General features: G+C 41.2%; 1 protein-coding gene and 1 long non-coding RNA gene across 2 annotated transcripts in view; one reads left to right on the top strand and one right to left on the bottom strand.

Moving 5' to 3' along the window:
• Window positions 1–871: 871 nt before the first annotated feature.
• LOC311235805 lies at window positions 872–4247 on the top strand. Its single transcript, XR_014620166.1, has 3 exons — window positions 872–1026; window positions 1575–1652; window positions 3763–4247. It is a non-coding gene; the product is annotated as an uncharacterized lncRNA (long non-coding RNA).
• Window positions 4248–4256: 9 nt separating this feature from the next.
• Window positions 4257–23253, bottom strand: part of glud1b (glutamate dehydrogenase 1b) — a 40770-nt gene continuing 21773 nt past the window's right edge. Inside the window, exons 7-13 of the mRNA XM_084323302.1 lie at window positions 16209–16346; window positions 15585–15722; window positions 14482–14562; window positions 13551–13674; window positions 9515–9606; window positions 6190–6252; window positions 4257–5331 (exon numbers count right to left, since the gene is read on the bottom strand). Coding sequence (XP_084179428.1) covers window positions 5212–5331; window positions 6190–6252; window positions 9515–9606; window positions 13551–13674; window positions 14482–14562; window positions 15585–15722; window positions 16209–16346 — 756 coding nt within the window. The 3' untranslated portion in view covers window positions 4257–5211. The remainder of the gene's footprint in view (window positions 5332–6189; window positions 6253–9514; window positions 9607–13550; window positions 13675–14481; window positions 14563–15584; window positions 15723–16208; window positions 16347–23253) is intronic.

Raw genomic sequence — 23253 nt, 5'->3', positions numbered from 1 at the left:
ACTTTCAAAACCACTCTCAAAGAACACCTACAGGAGACTGCAATTCGAAACTGGCCCCTGTAAATGTCCTAACCCAACCCCCTCCAATGTACAGTAATTTACCTAGTATGGTTTTGTCAATATTCCAATGTACAGTTTTGCTTGTTTGTACAGTGTTCCCCCCCCCCCTCCAATGTACAGAAAATTACCTAGTATGGTTGTAAATATTCCAATGTACAGTTTTGCTTGTACAGTTGTACAGTGTTTCCCCCCCCCAACCCCTCCTACCCAACCCCCCCCCCCCCCACCCCCACCCAACCTCCTCCAATGTACAGTTTTTACGTCAAATGTATATACTCCCTTTTCTGGACTCTTTTTGTATCACAAACAGTACTGTATTTGCAAATCTGGTATGTCATAAATGTATAGATGTAGCAGTACTGTCTATCTGTATGTCATGTATGTCATATATGTCCTGATGAATTGAAAATGGGAGACCCTGATGTAACAAGACGAAAGTCTTTCTCTGGTCTGCATCCCCTTAACAATTGTGTGTATTGAGCTGTACTGTATTGTACCCATTCTGCAATCTGTTAATAAAGTTTTCAATCAATGAATCACGCTATGTATGGAACTATGAGGGAACAGTACAACAAATAGAATGAGTTCTTGTTTAAGATATATTTCATTTTCTATAATATTGCAATGGTTTTGGATATTTTTCTTTTTACATTTTTTATGTGATTTCCAGTTTAGTTTCTCGTCAATTGTCACTCCCAAAAATGTGTTTTCATACACACGTTCAATTTCTGTTGTTCCCTGGCAACAGTCACTTGTTTTTACCTGCATTCAATCAAATGGAAAAAAAATAGGCTGAGTGTCAGACAAGCCCAGACCGGTAGGCCTATATAAGTTTGTACTGCACACAGACCCTGACATTCTCACTCCACCACTCACTCTCCTTCGTATCAGGAAAGCAACGGAGGACACAACGCCAAGCTGAGATGAATATTGGCAATATCATTGATTCTGCGGTCGATAAAGGGGGTGAGATATATACCTCAACATTCTTTCTCATCTCAAGATCTATTTAGTCAACGTATCACTCTTTCATCTGAGGCTATCTTCTCTGTTTTACAGATGTCTCATTCAAATACTAAAATGTAAATCAGAAACCCTTTATTTATTATTCATCATTATTCTTATTATTGTTGCAAATGTGCATGCATTTGTCTTGATGACAATGGAAACTCAAAAGACAAAGAAAATATACTCTCTTTTCTATTTATTTATTTTGTCCCCGTTTCCCTGTTACCCTTCGAGAGGCCCTTTTGTCCTCTCGCCGTCATTGTAAATAATAATAATTTGTCTGGTTAAATAAAGGTTAGATTAATTAATTAGAAATCATAAAAAAAACATATCAGCATGTGAGAATGATGTCCCAAATGACCGAGCCACATCATTGTGCTATATGTGCATTGGCAGCAGTGTACTAGTATATAGTTCTTTCATTGGCTCATTGTCTGGCTAATTGAACACAGACAGATAAGAGTAATATGTCTGTAACTGAAAAAGTCTATTATGTGATCCCTCAGCTGACATGGCAAAGGACAAGGTGAAGGAGCTGATGGGAGGGGAGCAGGAGCAGGAGAAGGAGAAGGGAGACACCGGAGGTGATTTATTTACTCTTTCAAATAAGACAATGTTGTAACACTTAATACTTTGGAGGGCACATATAATGAACCAATGGGTACCAAGAAACTAACGACGAACTATAATGTTTTATAAATTATCTTATATATTATAAATAAATTACATTTATAAATATATTATATTGTACTTTTTTTTTTACTCTACTACATTTATCTAGAAGAAATAATTTTGTATAGAAACCATGGCATATTGATAAAGATTATGTACTTTAAAATGAGAAGCCTGCCAACTTCAAGAGGACGTAGCATAGCAGCATAACTGGACCACGTCAAGAAGGCACGGCAACGCCTCTACTTCCTTAGGCGCCTAAGGAAGTTCAAAGTGAGTCAGAAGATCCTTAAGAACTTCTACTCATGCACAATAGAGAGCATCCTGACTGGTAACATCACCTCCTGGTTTGGGAATAGCACCGCACAAGACCGTAGCAGACTACAGAGAGTGGCCCGTTCAGCCGAACGCACAATTGGAGGTGGGCTTCCCACTCTCCAAGACATTTACAACAAGCGTTGCAGGGGTAAGGCTAAGAGAATAATCAAAGACTCTAGTCACCCAAACAACTGCCTCTTTGAACTGCTGCGGTCAGGCAAGCGATACCGGAGTCTCATGGCCAGTACAGAGACTCAGAAGGAGCTTCTATCCCCAGGCCATCAGGATGCTCAACGACAATAACACTATGTAACAAACCATCAAATACACTCACAGCACACATCCACACGTACACACACTCACTTTAAATAAACAACTCACTGTAGCACCCACTTTAACACACTTTATATTTATTGGTAAAAAGATTTGCACTACAATCCATACCTCATTGCACCTTACCCTAAGTTGTACCTCATCCCATTTCTGCATTGTACTGTATACTATATTGCATTGTAACTCAGTTACACATTTTTCTACTCTGTATTGTATATATGTATATTGATGAACACTTTTGTTTACACTTTGTTTACATACTTTTGACTTTCTATTTTATACTTTATCTATTTTTATCTAGCACACTCTCAGGAGCTAAACAGAAAAAAGCATTTCATATAAAAGTATTCTGTATTTTTGTATGACAACTAATAAAGAAACTTGAACTTGAAACATACCACTTTAAGATAACCTTTAGAGTTATGAGGATTTACACACTCCCAAGCACTGGAATAGAATCAAGAAGAATCAAGAGGTTTATTTGTCACATACATACCAGGGCATACAGTGAAATGCGGGTTGATTGTGCAAAATACAATAAAATAGGCATAGAAAAAAATAAACATAGGAAAAATTAAATAGGTAAAACACAAGATATGCATGGTAAAAAAAAAGACATGCTGAGTTCCTGAGAAACTGGTTCCTATATACACTACTATACTATATACAATTTACAATTTTAACTCTTAACATGTCTAAACTATACATAAACATGTGGAATGCTAGGCCTAGGCGTTGGCCAACTAACACCTGTCCCAGAGGTTAAGCTAGGCTACCAGTACCGTCCACTTCCATTGTGCTAAACTAGACTAACGTGCAGCCGGATAGCTTTCTACAGAATGAGGAAACTGGTAGCTATCTATCTTCTTAAGATAGTAAGCACATTTGCCATAATGTTGGCATGTTCCTTTAATCATCTTTGTGCTGCATACAATAAAGTATTACCAGCCAACCAGGCCCATGTGTTCATTTGGTTAATGCTACATTCAATTATAACTCAGAGGTTGGAAATTCTGACTTCCTACTATAAAAAAAATATTTAAATAAAAAAAGAAAACAGCACGTCCACTCAGGAGTTCCTAGTAAGGTATGCTTTCTCAACCCCCAGTTCAAGCAACAGCGTCATCATTTGACGTAATTTCAACATGGCCACCCACATTGTATGAAAGTCAATGTTATTAGCTATTTTAAGAGTACATTAGCTATATGTCGTTGTAAACTGTCTTTGTGAATTGTAGTTCATGAAAGACAAATTATGAGATCAGAGACGACACGTTTTCCCACTTCCAACTTCCCACCTCCGTAAACGATTGCAGCATAAACTCTGATGTACTGTAGTCTGAGGTATATGCATCTTTCCTCTTCTCCCAGGCATCGGTGGAATTCTCTCTGGAGTAGTGAAAGATGCAGCAGCTGATAGCGCAGCGGATCAAGCTATGAGTTTCGGCAAGAAACTCTTTGGATAACTGTCGCCACGTTGCCTAATCCCAAATGGACAACCGCTACTCTGAAAATGCAGTTCTCTTGTGCCCCGTCCCTCCCAATGTCCCAAACCAAACACCTTTCCCCCTAAACCCTTTCCCTCTACCAGGACGATTCATTACGGTTTTACAGTGTGTGTACTGTATGTGTGTGTGTGTGTGTGTGTGTACTGTACTGTGTAGGCCTGTCCCCGACTAAGGATTTGTATAGTTGACTTTGATTGGCCAAAATTTGCCGATAAGTCGACTGCATTTGACTGTGAGATTGGCAGTCGACTACGGCTCCTTTCGATCGATTAGTCGACTATTCGAATAGTCGAGGTCAGCCCTAGTACTGTGTGGTGCTGTTATTGTATAAAAAAAATCAAACCTGAACACACGCTGTTGTATGTTTTTGTTGACATTTTATTGGTTTTCAACAACAACAAAATAAAAGGCAATACAAATTTTTTTCTTTTTTTTTAAAGCAATTTCCAGGTGAAGCATTGGACGGTTAAAAGGATACATTTTAAAATGGGAGAACGGCTCGTCACGGTGACAAGTTTCTTCTCCTCCATCAGAGGGTTCATTACCGCTTACACCTCTTTCACCCAGTGGAGGAGGGGGGGGGGGGGGGCTTGGAAGGCAGAGAGGAATGAACATGTCACAGCGGAGAGCAGTGTAAAACTTTACCTTGAAACTAAAACTCAATAGAATCTAGTGGCGTTCCAGTTAAAACCTACTGGGAAGCCTAACCCCATAGTCGTTTCAATGCCAACACCTAACCCTAAGTATGTGAGATAAGGTCAAGAGCAATAAATTAACGTTATTCTCTATTATTCACGTAAAAGTGAAATCTATTTCCCTTTTTAACATATAATCCCGGGGATTAAAAGTGAAGTGGCGTCTCCGTTGTAGCGCTCCGCACGAGCTAAGGCATCTTCAAGTGCTGTCAGCTGAAACCATGGCAACAGGGGGGGGGGAGACTGAACTGAACTGCTCTTTTAACCAGATCTCAAATTAAAAGACAAAAACAGAGCTATGCCGCATCACGTGGCTCTGAATGACACGGCAGCAGCGGCCTGCGGAGATTACAGGAAGTAGGACAAATACCAGATTAACAACAGGACGTCGAGGTGAGTCCCTCTGTCTAAGTGACGTGTGTCACTGTGCAGTATGTGACATGAGAGAAAGGGCGGCAGGTTTTCTCTAATGTAAACACTGACGTGATCTGAAAGCTTGATTGGGCGACAATGACGATGATGAAGCGGGAGGGGGGGGGGGGGGGGGGGGGCAGTGGCCAATAGCGAAGGTACGGGGAACTACATGTGTGGCTGAATGTAGGGTTGCAATTGGCTGTTTATGTGAAGGTGAGCCCGGCCTCATTGTAGACCTTGAAGACTTTCTCAATGGCGTTGACGTAGGCGGCCGTCCGCAGGTCCAGACCCAGGTTGTACTTGGCGGCTGTGCGCATGATTTGCTGGAGGGCGGGAAAGGACATACATGAGTTACACCAGTGGCAAATCAATCACTGAGCAGTTAACCATTGTGGTACAAGTTCATATTCATTTTGAGTTCATATGGGGTGACTCAGGTCAATCAGAACGTACTGGACAGAAAACGATGACTGCTGCTTTTCATAAACACACACACAGGGTATACTGCCTGGAGCAAGGGCTGGGCTTTACATAATGGCCACTATGAATGATCCCGTTCGGCCTCACCACTCAAAACAGGTTTAGCACACACACAGACTATTTTTGGACCTACACCTGCATAATCCAACATGTTCTTAAAAATACAGAATGAAAACAAAGTCATGTAAAGTCATGAATGAGCACTAAGTGCAAAGAGGTACCAAGCGATTGTTTTTTTTAAGAGATCAAGTTCTTAACATTCTTGCAACAATGTATTGGCCACATTTGACACCAGGCTGTAAGCCCATCTTCACTTGCTTTTGTGTTTAATAACTTTAATTCTAAGAATGAATAAGTTCAATGGTATATTTCCGTTAAGTGAATAACCAAGCTGTGTCCTCAGAGGAACACGAGGGACCTGCAGTGCAGTTTGAAGCGATCTCAAAAGATGCTCTTTCCGCTGTCGTTTACGCAGGGCCTGTGGTTTTGTTTACGAACATTGAAAGAAGTAACTTCTATGGTTACATTTGCTTCACGTGGTGCCTCAAATTAATTTAGTTTTGATTTATGATGACATAAGATGGAACATTATATATATATATATAAATATAATAATAAATGTTTGCTTTGTAGATTAATAGATAACACACACACACACACACACACACACACACACACACACACAAACAACACACACTTACCCTGGCAGATCTCTCCATAGTGTAGGCCAACCCAGAGTGAACAATGTCCTTCTCAGAGGCACCCTGGTTAAAGGGGGATTAGAAGAAAAGGAAGAATCCATCATTATCATTATATTTAAATAGTTTTGTATTGGTTCTTAAGGTACAACAACATTATGTACACATACAAACATACATACTGTACAATACATGACTACATATAACCACACAATACCTCAAATAAATGAAAGATACAGTAAACAAAGAAATAGAAAAAGAAAAATAATAATAATAAGAAAAGAAAAGAAAATTGCATCGTTCTTATACAGGTTGTCACTTGCAATACAGAAATTGCCTATCTAATAAATCACCGTCCTATGCCTAAACATCCTCAGCCGGGAATTTTAGATTAAAATAATCTAAAAATGGCTGCCTAACTTTGAAACATTTCTGGGTAGAGCCCCTGGTGGAGTATTTAAGTCTCTCAAGTTTTAGGTGTGCCATCACATCTTCGACCCAGCGTCGATGTGATGGAGGAATGGCTAACTTCCAGTTAAGCAAAATAAGTCTAGCCAACAAAGAGGAGAAGGCCACAGCATCTGATTGAGCGACAGATACCCTAATTTCACCAGGGAGCACTCCAAAGACTGCAACCAAGTGGTTAAGTTTCAAGTTTCAAGTTTCTTTAATAGTCGTCATACAGAAGTACAGAATACTTTCATACAAAATGCTTCTTACTGTTACGCTCCAGAGACTGTGCTAGACAAGATAGTATCAAATAACATAGTATAGCATGTAAATTAGAAGTAGAAAATGAGGTCCCAGTGTTCAGTATAGACATATGTACAATGTTCGATGCAGAATAGACGTAACTGAGTTACCAGATAATATACAATACTAAGCAGTGTACTAATGTACAATACTATATAGTGCAAAGCAGAAATGGGATGAGGTACAATTTAGGTACAATTTACAGTAAGGTGTACGAGTTGTAGTGCAAATCCTTTATCAATAAATATAAAGTGTGTTTGTGTGATCTAAAGTGTGGAGAGTGGGTGCTGCAGTGTGTTGTTTGTTTAAGTGAGTGTGTGGGTGTGTGTGCTGTGTGCATTTGATGGTTGTTGCATAGTGTTTATTGTTCGTTTAGCAGCCTGATGGCCTGGGGATAGAAGCTATTTGGAGCCCAAATAGGAGTGGGTCTGTGACAGCTAGAAGGTGCAGAGTGTAGGGGTCTTGAGGGTGTGTAGTTAGAGACCATTGATCAGAGGTAGGAGGGAACCGTTCCGCTTGCTGCAAAGAGGCAGTTGTTCGGGTGACTGGAGTCTTTAATGATTCTCTTAGCCTTCCCCCTGCACCGCTTGTTGTAAATGTTCTGGAGGGTGGGAAGCCCCCCTCCGATTGTGCGTTCGGCTGAACGTGTCACTCATTGTAGTCTGCTTCGGTCTTGTGCAGTGCTATTCCCAAACCAGGAGGTGATGTTGCCAGTCAGGATGCTCTCTATTGTACATGAGTAGAAGTTCTTAAGGATCTTCTGACTGACTTGGAACTTCCTTAGGCGCCTGAGGAAGTAGAGGCGTTGTCGTGCCTTCTTCACAACACTGTCAATGTGTGTGGTCCATGTCAAGTCCTCGGATATGTAGGCTCCGAGGTACTTAAAGCTGTTGACTCTCTCAACCGGTGCCCCGTCGATGCTGAGGGGGCTGTAGTCCTTGACCCCCGACCTCCTGAAGTCCACAATCATCTCCTTTGTTTTGCTGACGTTCAGGGAGAGGCTGTTTTCCTGGCACCATCCCGCCAGGACCTTGACCTCTTCCAGGTAGGCCCTCTCGTCGTTGGCAGAGATCAGGCCCACCACCACTGTGTCGTCAGCAAATTTGATGATTGTGTTGCTACTCCGCTGAGCCACACAGTCGTGTGTGTACAGGGAGTAGAGGAGGGGACTCAGAACACAGCCCTGGGGGGCCCCTATGTTGAGGGTGATGGATGAGGAGGTGCAGTTGCCTGCTCTCACCACCTGGGGTCTGCCCGTCAGGAAGTCCAAGACCCACTGGCAGAGGTCATAGTTCAAGCCCAGGTCCCTGAGCTTGGCTATGAGTTTGGAGGGGACTATGGTATTGAATGCCGAGCTGTAGTCGATGAATAGCATTCTCACATAGTTCCCCTTCCTCTTGTCCAGGTGTGATGCTGCTGTGTGCAGCACATGGGCTATGGCGTCCTCCGTGGACCTGTTGGGGCGGTATGCAAATTGCAGGGGGTCCATGTTGATGGGGAGGGAGGAGCAGATGTAGCCCTTTACTAGCTTCTCAAAGCACTTCATGGCTATGGAGGTGAGAGCTACAGGGCGGTAGTCGTTGAGGCAAGCAGGCTTGGATTTTTTGGGTACAGGGATAATAGTGGACTTCTTCAGGCAGGTGGGGATGACAGCCTGTTCTAAGGACAGGTTAAATATGTCAGTGAATACCGGGGCCAGTTGGTCGGTTAGGGCTGATCTCCCTGTCACAGAGGAAGGAAAAGGTCAGAAGGCCAGAATCGGGATAATGATGGGCATGACCAGAACATAATGGCAGAGAGTGGCTGGAGCCTGGAAGCTGGGGCAGGTCGGATCAACATCCGGGTAGATCTCAGCAAGTCTGCTCTCAGAGAGGTGTAGTCTATGAAATACCTTGAATTGGAGTAATCCATGTCTGATGCACATCATTATCATTATATATAATATATGACACCGGATGTTCATTAAAGCTACAGTGCGGAACCTTTGTCTCCCCCTACTGGCAGTGAGAGCAAGTAGTTATCCACTTTTGTCTTTGTCTTTATTTTTTTTTACTTTATTCCTTCCTCTGAACACAGTTTTATCTGGAGCGTCCACTCACCACACCACCCACTCCAGAAAAAAAATTCTCTCAAGTCGCTACTGTTGTTGTTCTCTTCCACTCTGGGCTTCTGGCAAACTAACCAATCTTTGCTGGTTGACATATCACACATCACTACCGGTGCACCAGCGTGGGAGTGTAATTTTAGCCATCTTAATTGTTAGTTTCATTGTGTATTGTATGTTGAGTACTGGCTTTTAATAATTCTGTTTTGCAATAATTGTTTTTGTATGTTTTTTTGTGTGGACCCCAGGAAGACTAGCTGGTTGCCATGGCACCAGCTAATGGGGATCCGTAATAAAATCAAATCTACACAGACACTACTCCTTAAATGGTAACGGCCGTTCATCTACACAGTATTATGTAAAGGTTCTGCACTGCAGCTTTAATGAAATCATAAGACTCACGTTACTTTAATGACTTTGTGTGTGTGTGTGTGTGTGTGTGTGTGTGTGTGTGTGTGTGTGGTCTCTTACAGCGACTCTGGCCTGGAAGTCAGCGGTGGGGACAACAGGGATGGGCCCTCCCTGCTTACCGAACTTCCTCTCCAGACTCTCCTGCACAGACACTGAGTGGAGGAGCAGAGGGACAGAAAACTGTCAAGATCCAAACATGCATTGAAATCAATGTTATCATTAACTTACCAACTAGACTAGAGGAACTCATTCCTTCAACAACTCTAACTTGATTTTGTTATTTACATTTTCTTTTAAAAGATATTTGTTTTGAAAAACAAGCCAAGAAAAAAAATCCTGATCCAGGTCCTGTTTAAATCGGTCAGTTGGTGATGATTTTCTTTTTTTTACTATTATTTATTTATTTATTAATTCTGTACCGTTCTGTAATTAAGTACTGTTAGGCTATTTGTTTTGGAGAAATTTACCAAAATCTCAAAGAAAAGAAAACATCCAATGATAAGCAAAGTGGGGGAAAAGCCCTAGATCCATATCACCATCAACATCTTATCTGTCCACGAACTTTCATTCAAATCCATGGGTAACTATTTGAGATATCCTGCTGACAGAAATGACGGGGGCAAAGAAAAAAACCTACTTCCAACTTTATTGGTGGAGGTACTAATTATACTGCTCATAATCCATATGCACTCGTCAATGTAGGCTGTTGTAGATTATAGTCTTTAGTGAAGTCCTGTTGTAGATTAGTCTTTAGAAAAGTCCTGTTGTAGATTATAGTCTTTAGAAAAGTCCTGTTGTAGATTATAGTCTTTAGTGAAGTCCTGTTGTAGATTATAGTCTTTAGAAAAGTCCTGTTGTAGATGAGTCTTTAGAAAAGTCCTGTTGTAGATTATAGTCTTTAGAAAAGTCCTGTTGTAGATTATAGTCTTTAGTGAAGTCCTGTTGTATATTAGTCTTTAGAAAAGTCCTGTTGTAGATTATAGTCTTTAGAAAAGTCATGTTGTAGATTATAGTCTTTAGTGAAGTCCTGTTGTAGATTATAGTCTTTAGTGAAGTCCTGTTATAGATGATAGTCTTTAGAAAAGTCCTGTTGTAGATTATAGTCTTTGGAAAAGTCCTGTTGTGGATGATAGTCTTTAGAAAATTCCTGTTGTAGATGAGTCTTTAGAAAAGTCCTGTTGTAGATTATAGTCTTTAGTGAAGTCCTGTTGTAGATTATAGTCTTTAGTAAAGTCATGTTGTAGATTAGTCTTTAGTAAAGTCATGTTGTAGATTATAGTCTTTAGAAAAGTCCTGTTGTAGATTATAGTCTTTAGTGAAGTCCTGTTGTAGATTAGTCTTTAGTGAAGTCCTGTTGTAGATTAGTCTTTAGAAAAGTCCTGTTGTAGATTATAGTCTTTAGAAAAGTCCTGTTGTAGATTATAGTCTTTAGAAAAGTCCTGTTGTAGATTATAGTCTTTAGTGAAGTCCTGTTGTAGATTAGTCTTTAGAAAAGTCCTGTTGTAGATTAGTCTTTAGTGAAGTCCTGTTGTAGATTATAGTCTTTAGAAAAGTCCTGTTGTAGATTAGTCTTTAGTGAAGTCCTGTTGTAGATTATAGTCTTTAGTGAAGTCCTGTTGTAGATTATAGTCTTTAGTAAAGTCCTGTTGTAGATTATAGTCTTTAGTGAAGTCCTGTTGTAGATTATAGTCTTTAGTGAAGTCCTGTTGTAGATTATAGTCTTTAGAAAAGTCCTGTTGTAGATGATAGTCTTTAGAAAAGTCCTGTTGTAGATTAGTCTTTAGAAAAGTCATGTTGTAGATTATAGTATTTAGTAAAGTCCTATTGTAGATTATAGTCTTTAGTAAAGTCCTGTTGTAGATTAGTCTTTAGTAAAGTCATGTTGTAGATTATAGTCTTTAGTAAAGTCCTGTTGTAGATTAGTCTTTAATAAAGTCCCACTCGTGAGGTTTATGTTCATTATAAAGATACTGCAGCCTGAATAATTTAACGCTGTGTCTGTTGTTTTGCCCCCATTTAGAACCACACTCCCACGGAATAGTATAATAGTTATAGTATCTGTGCGTCTGTGTTTCTACATTCAGTTCACAATAAAACTCCTCAAAGCCCATCCCTGCCTCCCGTGTCCTAACTAGACACCCCATATCGCTGGCTGCATTTCCTAACCACCAAGAGCTTCAGTACAAATATTCAGAATTTCCTTTTTTTGTATATTTCTATAGATGGCGAACCAAGATGATGCCCGTCCCTTTAACTAGCCTGAAGAGGTGAAAAGAAAGCAACAAAGGAAACGGTTCAAAAAGAAGACTGGAGAATAATGAAGAGGTTCTCTACTCTGACACATGCAACCTCGTCTTCAAAACTGCATGTCCAGGGGAGTGGATAGAGGCACTGAAAGACGGGTACTCTGCGGAAAATAAGACTTATACTTACACATACACAAAACTTACAAACGCGTCAGGCACTATTAGTGTGTATACCAATGTAAAGGTTTTGGTGCAAGGTACCCAGATAAACTTGAAGACATTCGAGGAGGATGTTTTTCCAAAACTAAAACAAGAGGTGGATATGAGACACTGACAGTAGAGCAATTGCTTACACATACACAAAACTGACCAAAAATACGACAGTCACTGTTATAGTGAATAGGAATGGAATTGTTGTGTTGAACGGTACAAAAGGCAAGTTGGTGGAATTCAAGATGGCTTTCACGAATCTCAAACGACGGGGTGAATATGACACAACCTGCACGAGAAGAGTAGCTGTCAAAAAGCCAAGAATGTAAGAGACAGGACGTGGAAAACAGAATGTGTTTTGGAGTGAAGAGGAAGGAGCAGAAAATAAAATGCAGAGAACAGGGAAATAAACGAGAATAGAAAGCATTAAGGAGAAGTGTAAGTAGGAGTGGATGATATGAAGATCTTATATTGTCACCGGTTAAGATTTCATTGTGATTTGCTGTCAAAAAGAAGATTGTGGATATTGTGATATTTTGAAGAATGCTTTGAAAGTGATGTTTATAACAATAACTTTGTATCTGTTTTTTTTCTTCAATAAACATAACTTTGAAAGAAATAAAGTATTGGAAACTGCTATTCATTAAAATGAACTTCTGCAGATTGAAAACCATTACGGAAATCTCAACGCATGAATGTACTGGACTGGAGGATAAGGAGAAAAAAAAACGTGAGCTTGTGTTGAGAAAGAGAGGCGTTGCTCAAGCATGCAGAACAGAAAGAGGGTGTGCTTAACCGCTGGTGGAAAGACACAGAGCTCAAGACACAGTTTGACTGAGGACACAACATTTGCTACTGAGGCGTCTGCTAGGGTCATGACCTTTGAGTTGAGATTCAGGATCAGGAGGTGCGGCAGATACGATGTGGACAAGATCGACTGGGAGGCATTTTATCAGGTGTAGAAAAAACATGAGGAGCTAAATATGGCTTTTTGCATGATCTTGTGTACAAGTAAAGGCCCTACAAGCCAAGAGGGAGCTGGTTTTAGATACAGTAGCTACAGACTTTCTTTCCATCTCTGGCTCCAAAAGCCCTCTTTGTATTTTCCAGTTTATCTCAATAGACATAACTGATTAACAACATGCTGCTTACACATAATATGCATTTGAGATTAAATATACCCTCCAAAAAAATCCACATCTTAAGTATTTTAAGCATACTTAAAGTGGAAAACTTATCTGCGGTATGAGAATTTCACTTGTTCCAACCCAACTGAACTTGTTTCATGAAATGTCTTTAAACAAGTGACAATATCTTGAATTTAGCCAGGTGCATTCCTTCAGTTTCACAATTATTTTGTGTTTTGAGAAAATCCTTGAAACAAGGGTATTCGTATTGACCATCTTTTCTAGATCTTCCCGAGAGAAGGAACAGTTGTGATTGGAGGATCAAGAATAGAGGGTGGAGCTTGAGAGAGGTCAATTGGAAGTCATTATCTCACCTCGTTTTAAGAAAAAATAATTTGAATAGTTAACGTAATTCAAGATTAAATTACATGTTAGTACAGTTAAATTAATTTGATTAGAAGACATTTGGTAAGTAATTGTGTCCTGTGTCAACCGGTTAAGGCTGGGACTCACTGAGCAAGTGGTAGTTGGAGTCCCTTTCATATTTGAAGGTCAGCCTGCCATAGCTGACATGGTTGAGGTTCTTCAGCCACTCAAAGTAGGACACCGTCACACCACCAGCATTCAGGTACATGTCCTGCAGGGGAGACCAACACAGACACACCTGTTTACAATGTGTGTGTGTGTGTGTGTGTGTGTGTGTGTGTGTGTGTGTGTGTGTGTGTGTGTGTGTGTGTGTGTGTGTGTGTGTGTGTGTGTGTGTGTGTGTGCGTGCGTGTGCGTGCGTGTGCTACAGTAGGGGTGTGATGGGTCATGAAATCAGCTCATCCAGTACTTAACTTAGGTCTGGGTAAAGCAACATTGTGGATCGTGGAGTTAGACTATTAAAGAAATTTCACTTTTTTGTGTCTTTCTTTGGGTTTGAAATCATGGTTTGATGTCACACTGGAGCCATCATTAGCAAAACCTCTCCTCTAACACTATAGGAAAAATAGAGCACATTAGTATGGTTCTCCCAGAGTTGATAGTAGCTCAAAAGTGTAGCATAGCAAAGCTAATGCAAACCATTTCATGTATGTGAATGTAAAATGCTAAAACAATTAGCGCCATATTCAAGGAGCTATAGTTAAATGAAAACAGATTTGGCTGGTCTAACCTAGTTTGCAAGTTAGTCAATTAGTCAAGCTTTCTAACCAAGGGTCCATTTGATAGATTTATTGGTTTATAAGAAAATGTTTAAGCTAATGCTAACTGTTTCATGTATATGAATGGAAAATGCTAAAAAGATTAGTGCCATACTCTGGGAGGTATACTGTAGTTAAATAAAAACACATATTTAGGTGGTCTAAACTAGTTTGCTAGTTAGTTGATTAATCAAGCTTTCTAACCAAGTAGGGTCCATTTGATAGATTCAGTAGTTTATAGCTAAATGTTTTTTTCTTACAGGAATGACCATGACGTTGTTCTCCAGGAACACCTTGTCAGCATCAGGGGTAGTGGGACCATTGGCGCCCTCAGCAATGATCTGAAACAAGTGAAAAACACACACAAAGAGTTGATCTCACTGAATGGTAGTCTAATTAAATTAGAGATGGTAACTGAAAGGAGAGGGACTGTAAATGGATGACTTTGATCTGAGGGCAATGTTGGTAATAAATCACTTTGCATATCTGCTTACCTGCTGTCTGCACTATGACTGCTGCTATTGAACCTGGACTGCTACTCACCCAATGTGCAACACTGTTGTATATACGCTTGTCACTTTTACTTTTAAATCATCATTGTCATTATATGTATATAGTGTTACATTCTTTTGATCTCATTCCATTCTCTCATACAGTAGCTCATTCCACTTGTGCAATACTGTGTATACACTTGTCACTTTTACTTTTACAAACAAATCCTCATTGTCATATGTATATAGTGTTACATTATATTTATCTCATTCCATTCTCTCATAGCTCATTCCACTTGTGCAATACTGTGTATACACTCGTCACTTTTACACACACATTGATGATATGATATGTGGCAGCAAGAGGATAGGAACTTGGCAGGGGCAACAGTGACACCAAGTGGCAACATTATGAAAGTGACCCGGTCTTACGAGAAGCACGTCTTGTCAGAAACAAGTCGGTGAGTCAGACTTCTCAGCTGTGTCAAAGTCACACTTTCTAAATCACAACAATTGCGATTCTACCTTTGAAGATTCTGGGTTGATGCACAAAATGCAATAATCAATTTTTGTATTGATTATACTTTTCCAAAAACTGTGTGCCAATGTTAAACCCTCTAACAGTAACTTACTGAAGTAAATCCTACTTGACTCTATTTTAACCATGAAGTGTAACAATAATATTTAGAGGTAGTATTTAACTGGGGGAAAAAAATATTATTGAATGGGACTGAATAAAAATAAATTGTGATGCATCGAGAATTCTTTGCCCATATAATGGAAATTGAATAAAATTAACATGTCCCTGGAGATTCCCAGACTCTGTGCCTTATGGGTATAACAGACTGACATGTGAGGCGGGGTGTCTGTACCTTGGCCTTGATCCTGGGAGCGTTGTTGCGATTGAGCTGTTTCTCGCCTGCAGCAGGGATCAGGATGTGGCACTGCGCTTCCAGGATGCTGCCCTCATAAGGCTGAGCCCCGGGGAAGCCCACGATGGTGCCATGTTGCTGCACAGAACACACAGTTAGAAACAGCACGTCCCATCAGGAGAACATGGAGACAGAAGAAGTAATATAGGTGTGAGAGAGAGAGAGAGAGAGAGAGAGAGAGAGAGAGAGAGAGAGAGAGAGAGAGAGAGAGAGAGAGAGAGAGAGAGAGAGAGAGAGAAAAAAATGGAAGATATTAAAGTGACAAAGGGAGAGAAGACATTTGGACAATATGTACATGAAGCAAAAGATCAGTGATGGAGCACAGGGTGCTAAGAGGACTGATCAGTAACACAGTGATGGAGGACAGGGTGCTAAGAGGACTGATCAGTAACACAGTGATGGAGGACAGGGTGCTAAGAGGACTGATCAGTAACACAGTGATGGAGGACAGGGTGCTAAGAGGACTGATCAGTAACACAGTGATGGAGGACAGGGTGCTAAGAGGACTGATCAGTAACACAGTGATGGAGCACAGGGGACTAAAAAGAAGAGGTGTGTTGGTACCAGTTTGTAATCCTCCAGCTGTTTGGGGTCGATGCCCTCAGGGTTGTAGATGGACCCGTCGATCTCTGCGATGCCCACACACTTGGCACCGTACCTGTGCAGGTACCTCATGGAGTGGAGACCCACGTTACCGAAGCCCTGGGAGAATAAATTGTCATGTATTAAGTCATCTGTGTGTTTATATTTTAGATACAGCTGGGAGGACCCTTATGTAAACACGCTGAAAGTATTTTTCTGGTCTTCATCCTCTTAGCAGTTTTTGTATTGAGCTGTAATTTGTACCCATTCTGCAATCTGTTAATAATGTTTTTTTCAATCAATACGTATAGAAACTGTAATGAAGGCCATCCATGCTGCATTCTATAGCCCATTATGGACCGCTATCTATCTATACACGTTGATCCATCTATGTACATACAATACAACGTTATCTGTACAAGATGGACATTTTTCTTTGGCCACGTTTGAATTATTGCTAAATGAGGCCAGACTGATTCAAGACCCCGATGCAAGATATGGAACTTATGGAGACAGAGCTAGCCTAAAGATTTGTGACCTGAAAGGTCAGCAATTTTAATCCCCGTACCGGCACAGGAATCTGTCAAGTCTATAAATAAGATATGTGGAATTGTGAATATGTGTGAATTATTGCATTGTATTACCAGTATTTAGTGTTATAACCGAATGTGTAAATACTATTAATAGTATTGAGTCAATATTAAATCAGTGACAAAGCACAAACAGATGTTTGGAAGATCCACTACATGGACAGAGCGCTACTCTGCTGCCATCGTGTGGAGTGCTGGCGAACGCAATCGACAGCGTCAACTGTTATTTGATTGCAATTGCCTGTCGTTTGTCTACCAAGATGTCTGCCACGGTGATGCAATTGAATCCTATGAATACTTATCTAATTTCCATTGGAGGGGGAGCTGCAGAAATTTGTTGGTGTGTGTGTGTGTGTGTGTGTGTGTGTATTAAGGCTGAGCCCGAACCCTGTTTTTAGGGTTCGAACGTTCGCCAGGGTTTATCGAACGAACGTTCGAACGTTCGTTTTTTTAAATTTTTTAATAAAAAAAAAATGTAATAAAATTTTTTTTTTCATTTTTTTTAATAATAATTATTTTTTTATTGTATTATTATAGATCCTACGGAGGGCGGCATTGCATAGTCTATTGGTGAAAAACATGTTTACAGTGGTGGCTGTTCATGTAAACATGTAATTAAACAAAGCACTCCCTCCCCCCCCCCCCCTCCCTCCCCCTTCTCTCTGAGTACCCGTCTCCTGGCGCTGACTAAGGTGATGGATGCCTCGGGGTCTTGGCCAAGCTTGTAGTGACTGCTCTACATGCACCTCCGAGGCCTTGGATCAGTTATTCACCGCCGTCTGTCTGTGGTCCTGTCAACTGATTAACAGACTGTTAACAGATTAACAGTCAACACGGTTTCATTGCTGGGTTAAGTACTTCTATTCTATTCACATAATACGCTTACTTCATATATCTACTCCATTCACATATATGCCTACCACTTGTATCTATTGCTATGTCCGCCTACTACAATCTCATGAGCTGTCTAACGCCTGTCCCGTCTCCCTGTCTTCCTATGACTTGCTGTCCTGGAGTGTTGAACGGAGTGTTGGACGTCCCGTGACGAAGGCCGGGAGATTGCGACCCCCTCTGTGTGCCCCCCTGTCTCCGGAGGTCTCGTAGTGGTGACCGGAGTGCCGGATGTCCCGCGATGATGTCGGGGAGTTCGCGACCCTCTCTGCGCCACCCCCTATCTCCCTGTCTCCGGCTGTCCCTGAGCAACGACCGGAGTGTTGAATGTCCCGTGACTAAGACGGGGAGGACGTGACCCTCTTTGCGCCGCCCCTGTGCCTCAAATAGATCCGCTATCAACTCTATCTTTAATCTTTCAAAATGTTCAGTTGCTATCGCTATTAGCTCTATCTTTAATTTTTCAAAATTTACAGTTGCTATTGCATGCACTCATCTGTGTTTCACCACACACATGAGTGCATGCTTACCAACTGTCCGTCTGCAACACTACTATCACCAACATCTAAGAAGGGAGATCCCCCCTTGAATGGCCCTTCTAAGGTTTCTCTCCTCCACACTGCCTGTGGAGCTTTTTTCCCTATTGTTAGGTTTTAGTGAGTTTTTCCTTACCTTCGCGTGGGGTATGTCTGGGAGTGCTTGCATTCTTTCATTTATTTGCATTCATCTAAAAAATGTTTGGACCTTATGGTGTTCTTGTTCTGTTCTTGACTTATTGTTATGTTGTCTTCTTGACTTGTTTAAAGAAGACCTGTACGGCCCATGGGGACATTAACGTGTGTTGTCGGGCCCTATAAATAAATTTGATTTGATTTGATTTGATTCACTCAGAAAAAAATAAACAAGCTACTGAATCAAAGTTACTATGATAAACAATAGCCCTTGCAGTCACGTAAGGGGCTAGATAAACAACGGCATTAGTTTTGTGGCATTAACGTTATATAGTTAGTGTTACACGTTCAATAACAGGTATTCACTCTTGGTCGACGGGGAGGGGAGCCGGGAGGAGAGGCGCACGCTCCTCAACAGACCCGTCCACCGTCTACCTCGGAACGGCCGGGCTCCCAACACGCCTGCCGCCCGTCCGCCCTACCACCGTTCCGAGGTAGACCGTGCGCCTGCTGTTGTTTCCAACGCAACCACCTCCCGCCATGAAGCTCGCGCTCCGTGGCCGAAAAAGGCTGGTATTCATTAATGATCCTTCTGCAGGTTCACCTACGGAAACCTTGTTACCGATTACTTCCTCGGCGGGGAGCTAACTACGGCTCCCCGGTAGCTACGGTAAGTCTGTTGAGGCTTCAAGCAAGCAGATCAATGGCGGCGTTGCCTGAAGTAAAAACGAATAAACGCTTGCCGATTGGTGGTAACAGCAGAGGCGGGTGCAAGCGTTGTGACGTAATTGGCAGAATCACCTGTCAATCAAAATAGAGCTCTGGTTGAGAAATAGTATCCCGCTGCAGCCCGGCAGACCATACTGGTTGAGCCGAGCGCCTGACGCGCCGCTTCACATCACCTCAACCCCGTGCGCATCCTTTATTTTTTTTTCACCGAACGTTCAAACCTATTAATTAAAGTCCGAATGTCAGCGTAACGAACGAACGTTCGAACGTTCGGGCTCAGCCTTAGTGTGTATGTGTGTGTGTGTGTGTGTGTGTGTGTCAGGGTTTCCGTTAGCCGGTAATTACCGGTATTTGACCGGCAAAATCTGTTGAAGTCCGAACATTTAAATCTCTCCATCATAATGTCCGGTGAAAATAATTCCCTCTAAGCACAATTTGATTATTTGAATTGTATTAAAATAGGCTAAAATTAAATAGCCTATGCGATGAATGAAACAATCATTACATTTGTTTCATCGTTGCTTCACCAAGCAGGTCTAATAATGACAACGATGTTGTCAGTGGGAGCTTAGTGGTGGATTTTGCGAGAAGCATGCAGCTGCAGAGCCACAGAACCCACCACCTGTGCCCGCACGGTGCAGTACTCCAATTCAGCCATTGGCAATTCAGCTGTTGGGTGGGGGGCGCTGCTGAGCGGTCCCCAGACCGGAACTGAAAACACTGCTGCTCTGTGGCTCTGCAGCTGCATGCTCTCGCAAATCTAGCAGCACCAAGCTCCCGCTGACACATCGTTGTCTAGGAGTTTATCACGCAAACCCACGATAATGTTGTCGTCTCTCTCTGCCAAATTTCTCAGTTCTTCGCTTGATATAATTAATACAAATGTCCAATATAACGGAATTCGTTAGCTCATAAAAATGTGATTATAGCAGACTGCCCACCGACACCTCAAGTCGGCAGCAGCACGGAGACTCAAGGATTTATTTTATTTGGAATATATTAATGACTGTATATACGCAAAAGTAGCCTAGTTTTAAGTTAAAATATTATAAATCTACATGCCTTGAGGATGTCATTCTTTATATAGCCTGCCTATCAATTGTTTTAAGCTCAATAAACTCTGACCGGAATTGATCCCATTTGACCAGTAGATTGAAATCTACCGGACACTGAGACCAGCAACAATTTTTTCTAACGGAAACCCTGGTGTGTGTGTATGCATGTGTGTGTGTGTGTTGATTGATTATTATTTATTAACAGATTGCAGAATGGGTACAATACAGTACGGCTCAGCGGAGTGATACGCTCGGCGGAGAGGGTGATCAGCTGCCCCCTTCCCTCCCTCGAGTCCCTACACTCCACCAGGGCCTTGAGGAGGGCGAGGAAGATCATGGCAGACCCCGCCCACCCGGGTTACAACCTCTTCAACATGCTCCCCCACGGCAGGCAGCTACGTCTGCCCAAGACACTAAAGTCCCGCCACAGACTGAGTTTCTTCCCCTCAGCAGCTCGCCTGGTAAACGAGTCAGGTGTCCCCCTGCTCCCCCCCCCCTCGATGGCAAGCTGCTAGGGCTGGACTTCTGGACTTGAACTTTGTGTTGCACTGTATCCATGTCCCCAACCACCGCACTTTCACAGTCTTATTGTTGTCTCACTGTTCTGTCCTGTCTTGCACTTTACTTAAAATTATTTATTTACTGTTGTATTGTTCTTAATTGTGGAAAAAAGCATGCACTGTAATGTCAAATCACGTTCCATTTTGTACCTGTATAAAATGGCGAATAAAGTAATCTGAATCTGAATTGTTAAGGGGATGCAGACCAGAGAAAGACTTTCGTCAGGGTCCCCCATTTTCAATTCATAATGCCATTAATGACATACGCGCAACATACAGATATATATCTTGACATTTCTGACATACAGGTATACAGTACTGTTACATTTGTGACATACAAGATATGCAAATATAGAGTACTGTTATCCTAACAGAAAATATATACATACGAGGGGGAGGAAACTGTACATTAGGAGGGGGTGGGTGGGTGGGAGGGGGGGTTTGTACATTTACGGGTGCCATACAGATATACAGATATATATCATGACATTTATGACAATACATGACATACAGGTATACAGTACTGTTACATTTGTGACATACAAGATATGCAAATATACAGTACTGTTAAACAGAGATCCTGACAGATAATATATACATATGAGGGGGAGGAAACTGTACATTAGGGGGGGGGGGGGGGGGGGGGGGCGGGGGTCGTCTACACGCACACTAGTGTCAAAGAAAGGGCTTTAGAACATCTCTGCCTACACTGACTGGATCCTCCCCTCCGCCGGTCTGTCACACCATATCTGCTTTATCTGAACGCTCTCTACAGCTCCAAAAGAATCTAATCACACCACCATATAATCCTCAGAGAGACACACACACACGGATTAGCTCTTTCAACACTGATCAGCTGTCGTCATCATCCCCAAGCTTGTTCCTACCCCACAATCCCCCTAGTACTCCCAACTCCCATAAGGTTGGTGTTAAAAGCCAAATTCCAGATTCCTATGTGTACCGAGATAAGAGGTGAGAGATAAGAGGTGGACGAGTTTTCATGTGCGTCAACGAGGGAGAACAACTGGTTGACTTTCTGCAGTGCTTTTTTTTTTTTTTTTATAAATATCATTATTATTTTATTGTTTTCGAAGCTCACAAGCTCACCTTTATATATATACCCCATCTCATCTCAAAGACCCTTGTGCCATAAGAGAAAAACAAAGAAGAAGGTTGCAAATGCAAAAAGCACTTCCCTTGCTGTTAATATCATCCCCTTGGACCCCAAATATTGCCAATGCAGGGCTTGGTTGCACATCTAAAAGCATCATAAATATTGATGTCCCAAATTTTCCCAATCTTGAACATGACCCAAAACATGTGTGCCAAATTGGCTATTTTACAACGATCACAGGACTGATGTCAGGTACAGTATGTCAGTCCCTAGTTATTTTCCCCATGCTGATTCAATGTTTTCTAGTGACACACTTTTGAATCACGTGATTGTATTCATGTATGATAGAAATATATAACAGGACTTATTTTGCAGTTCTAACCAGCTCTCCAGTGTGTTTATCTGGACCCTTTATAAAAGCAGTGTTTCTCAACCTTTTTTGGTTCACAACCCCTAAAAACAGAGGGATGTCTGGTCGTTACTCCCCTACAACTGTACGCAGTGAAGCACGGACAAAATGGTGAACTTTGACACAAAATAATTACTTTTATTCCCTTTTCAAGCTATTTAACTTGATTAATGATTGGAGGACAGCTTTATACTTCCAATATTGTAGTATAGAGTGTCTGCTGATACCGAGTCCCGATCTGATATTTGTATTTTCCTAGATAATATAGCAGCACAGTGCACACCTCAAGTATATTAAAGTTAGTTTGGCAATTGAATAGTTCTGCTTAAATAAAGGTTATAAGCATGATTATGTATTTCTATATTCTTTCACGTCACTGAATCACTGATCTAGAGAGTACATTCATCCCAGCAGTAACACAGATACGGGTCGGTACAGACCCCTTTTGACATTATTATCATATATTAATATTTTTATGAGTGATGCAATAAATTAGCGTTTTTAAAATCAAACGTTTTCAAGTATTAATATCACTACTATGTTACAAATGCATGTAGAATGTAAAACGTTAGGTTGGCAATAGTTTAGCAATAGGTTAAAAGTGTACTTATATCGTTTTAAGTTTTCTATTTGCAATCGTTTTTTGACCCGGAACCGGAAATGGAAATGTTGAACCATGGGAATTGGAATCTTTTTGCGGCCATTTTGTAGAGGGGATTCGTAGCTATCGTTCAGCGTTGGAATTTCTCCGTTCTACACTTCCTGTGGTCCACTATGGTGGTTCAAAGTTCAGCGTTCTGAATGAATCATATCAATAATTGTTATGATTCGCGATAATAAGCTACAAAAGGTAACGTTTTTGACAAATATTGAAACGCAGTCAGTTTCTCCACACTATTGTTATCATGTAGGAAGAATTAGATCTGAAATTAGTTACAAAATGGTTATACTGTGGGGGAAATAAAATAGTAGTCGATTACAGTAAATATCAGTATCTGTTATTATGCA

The sequence above is a fragment of the Notolepis coatsorum genome (genome assembly GCF_963971535.1).
Source record: "Notolepis coatsorum genome assembly, chromosome: 10".
NCBI classification, from domain to species: domain Eukaryota; kingdom Metazoa; phylum Chordata; class Actinopteri; order Aulopiformes; family Paralepididae; genus Notolepis; species Notolepis coatsorum.
Note: the sequence above shows the minus strand (reverse complement) of the source record. Positions and strands in the feature narration are given on the sequence as shown.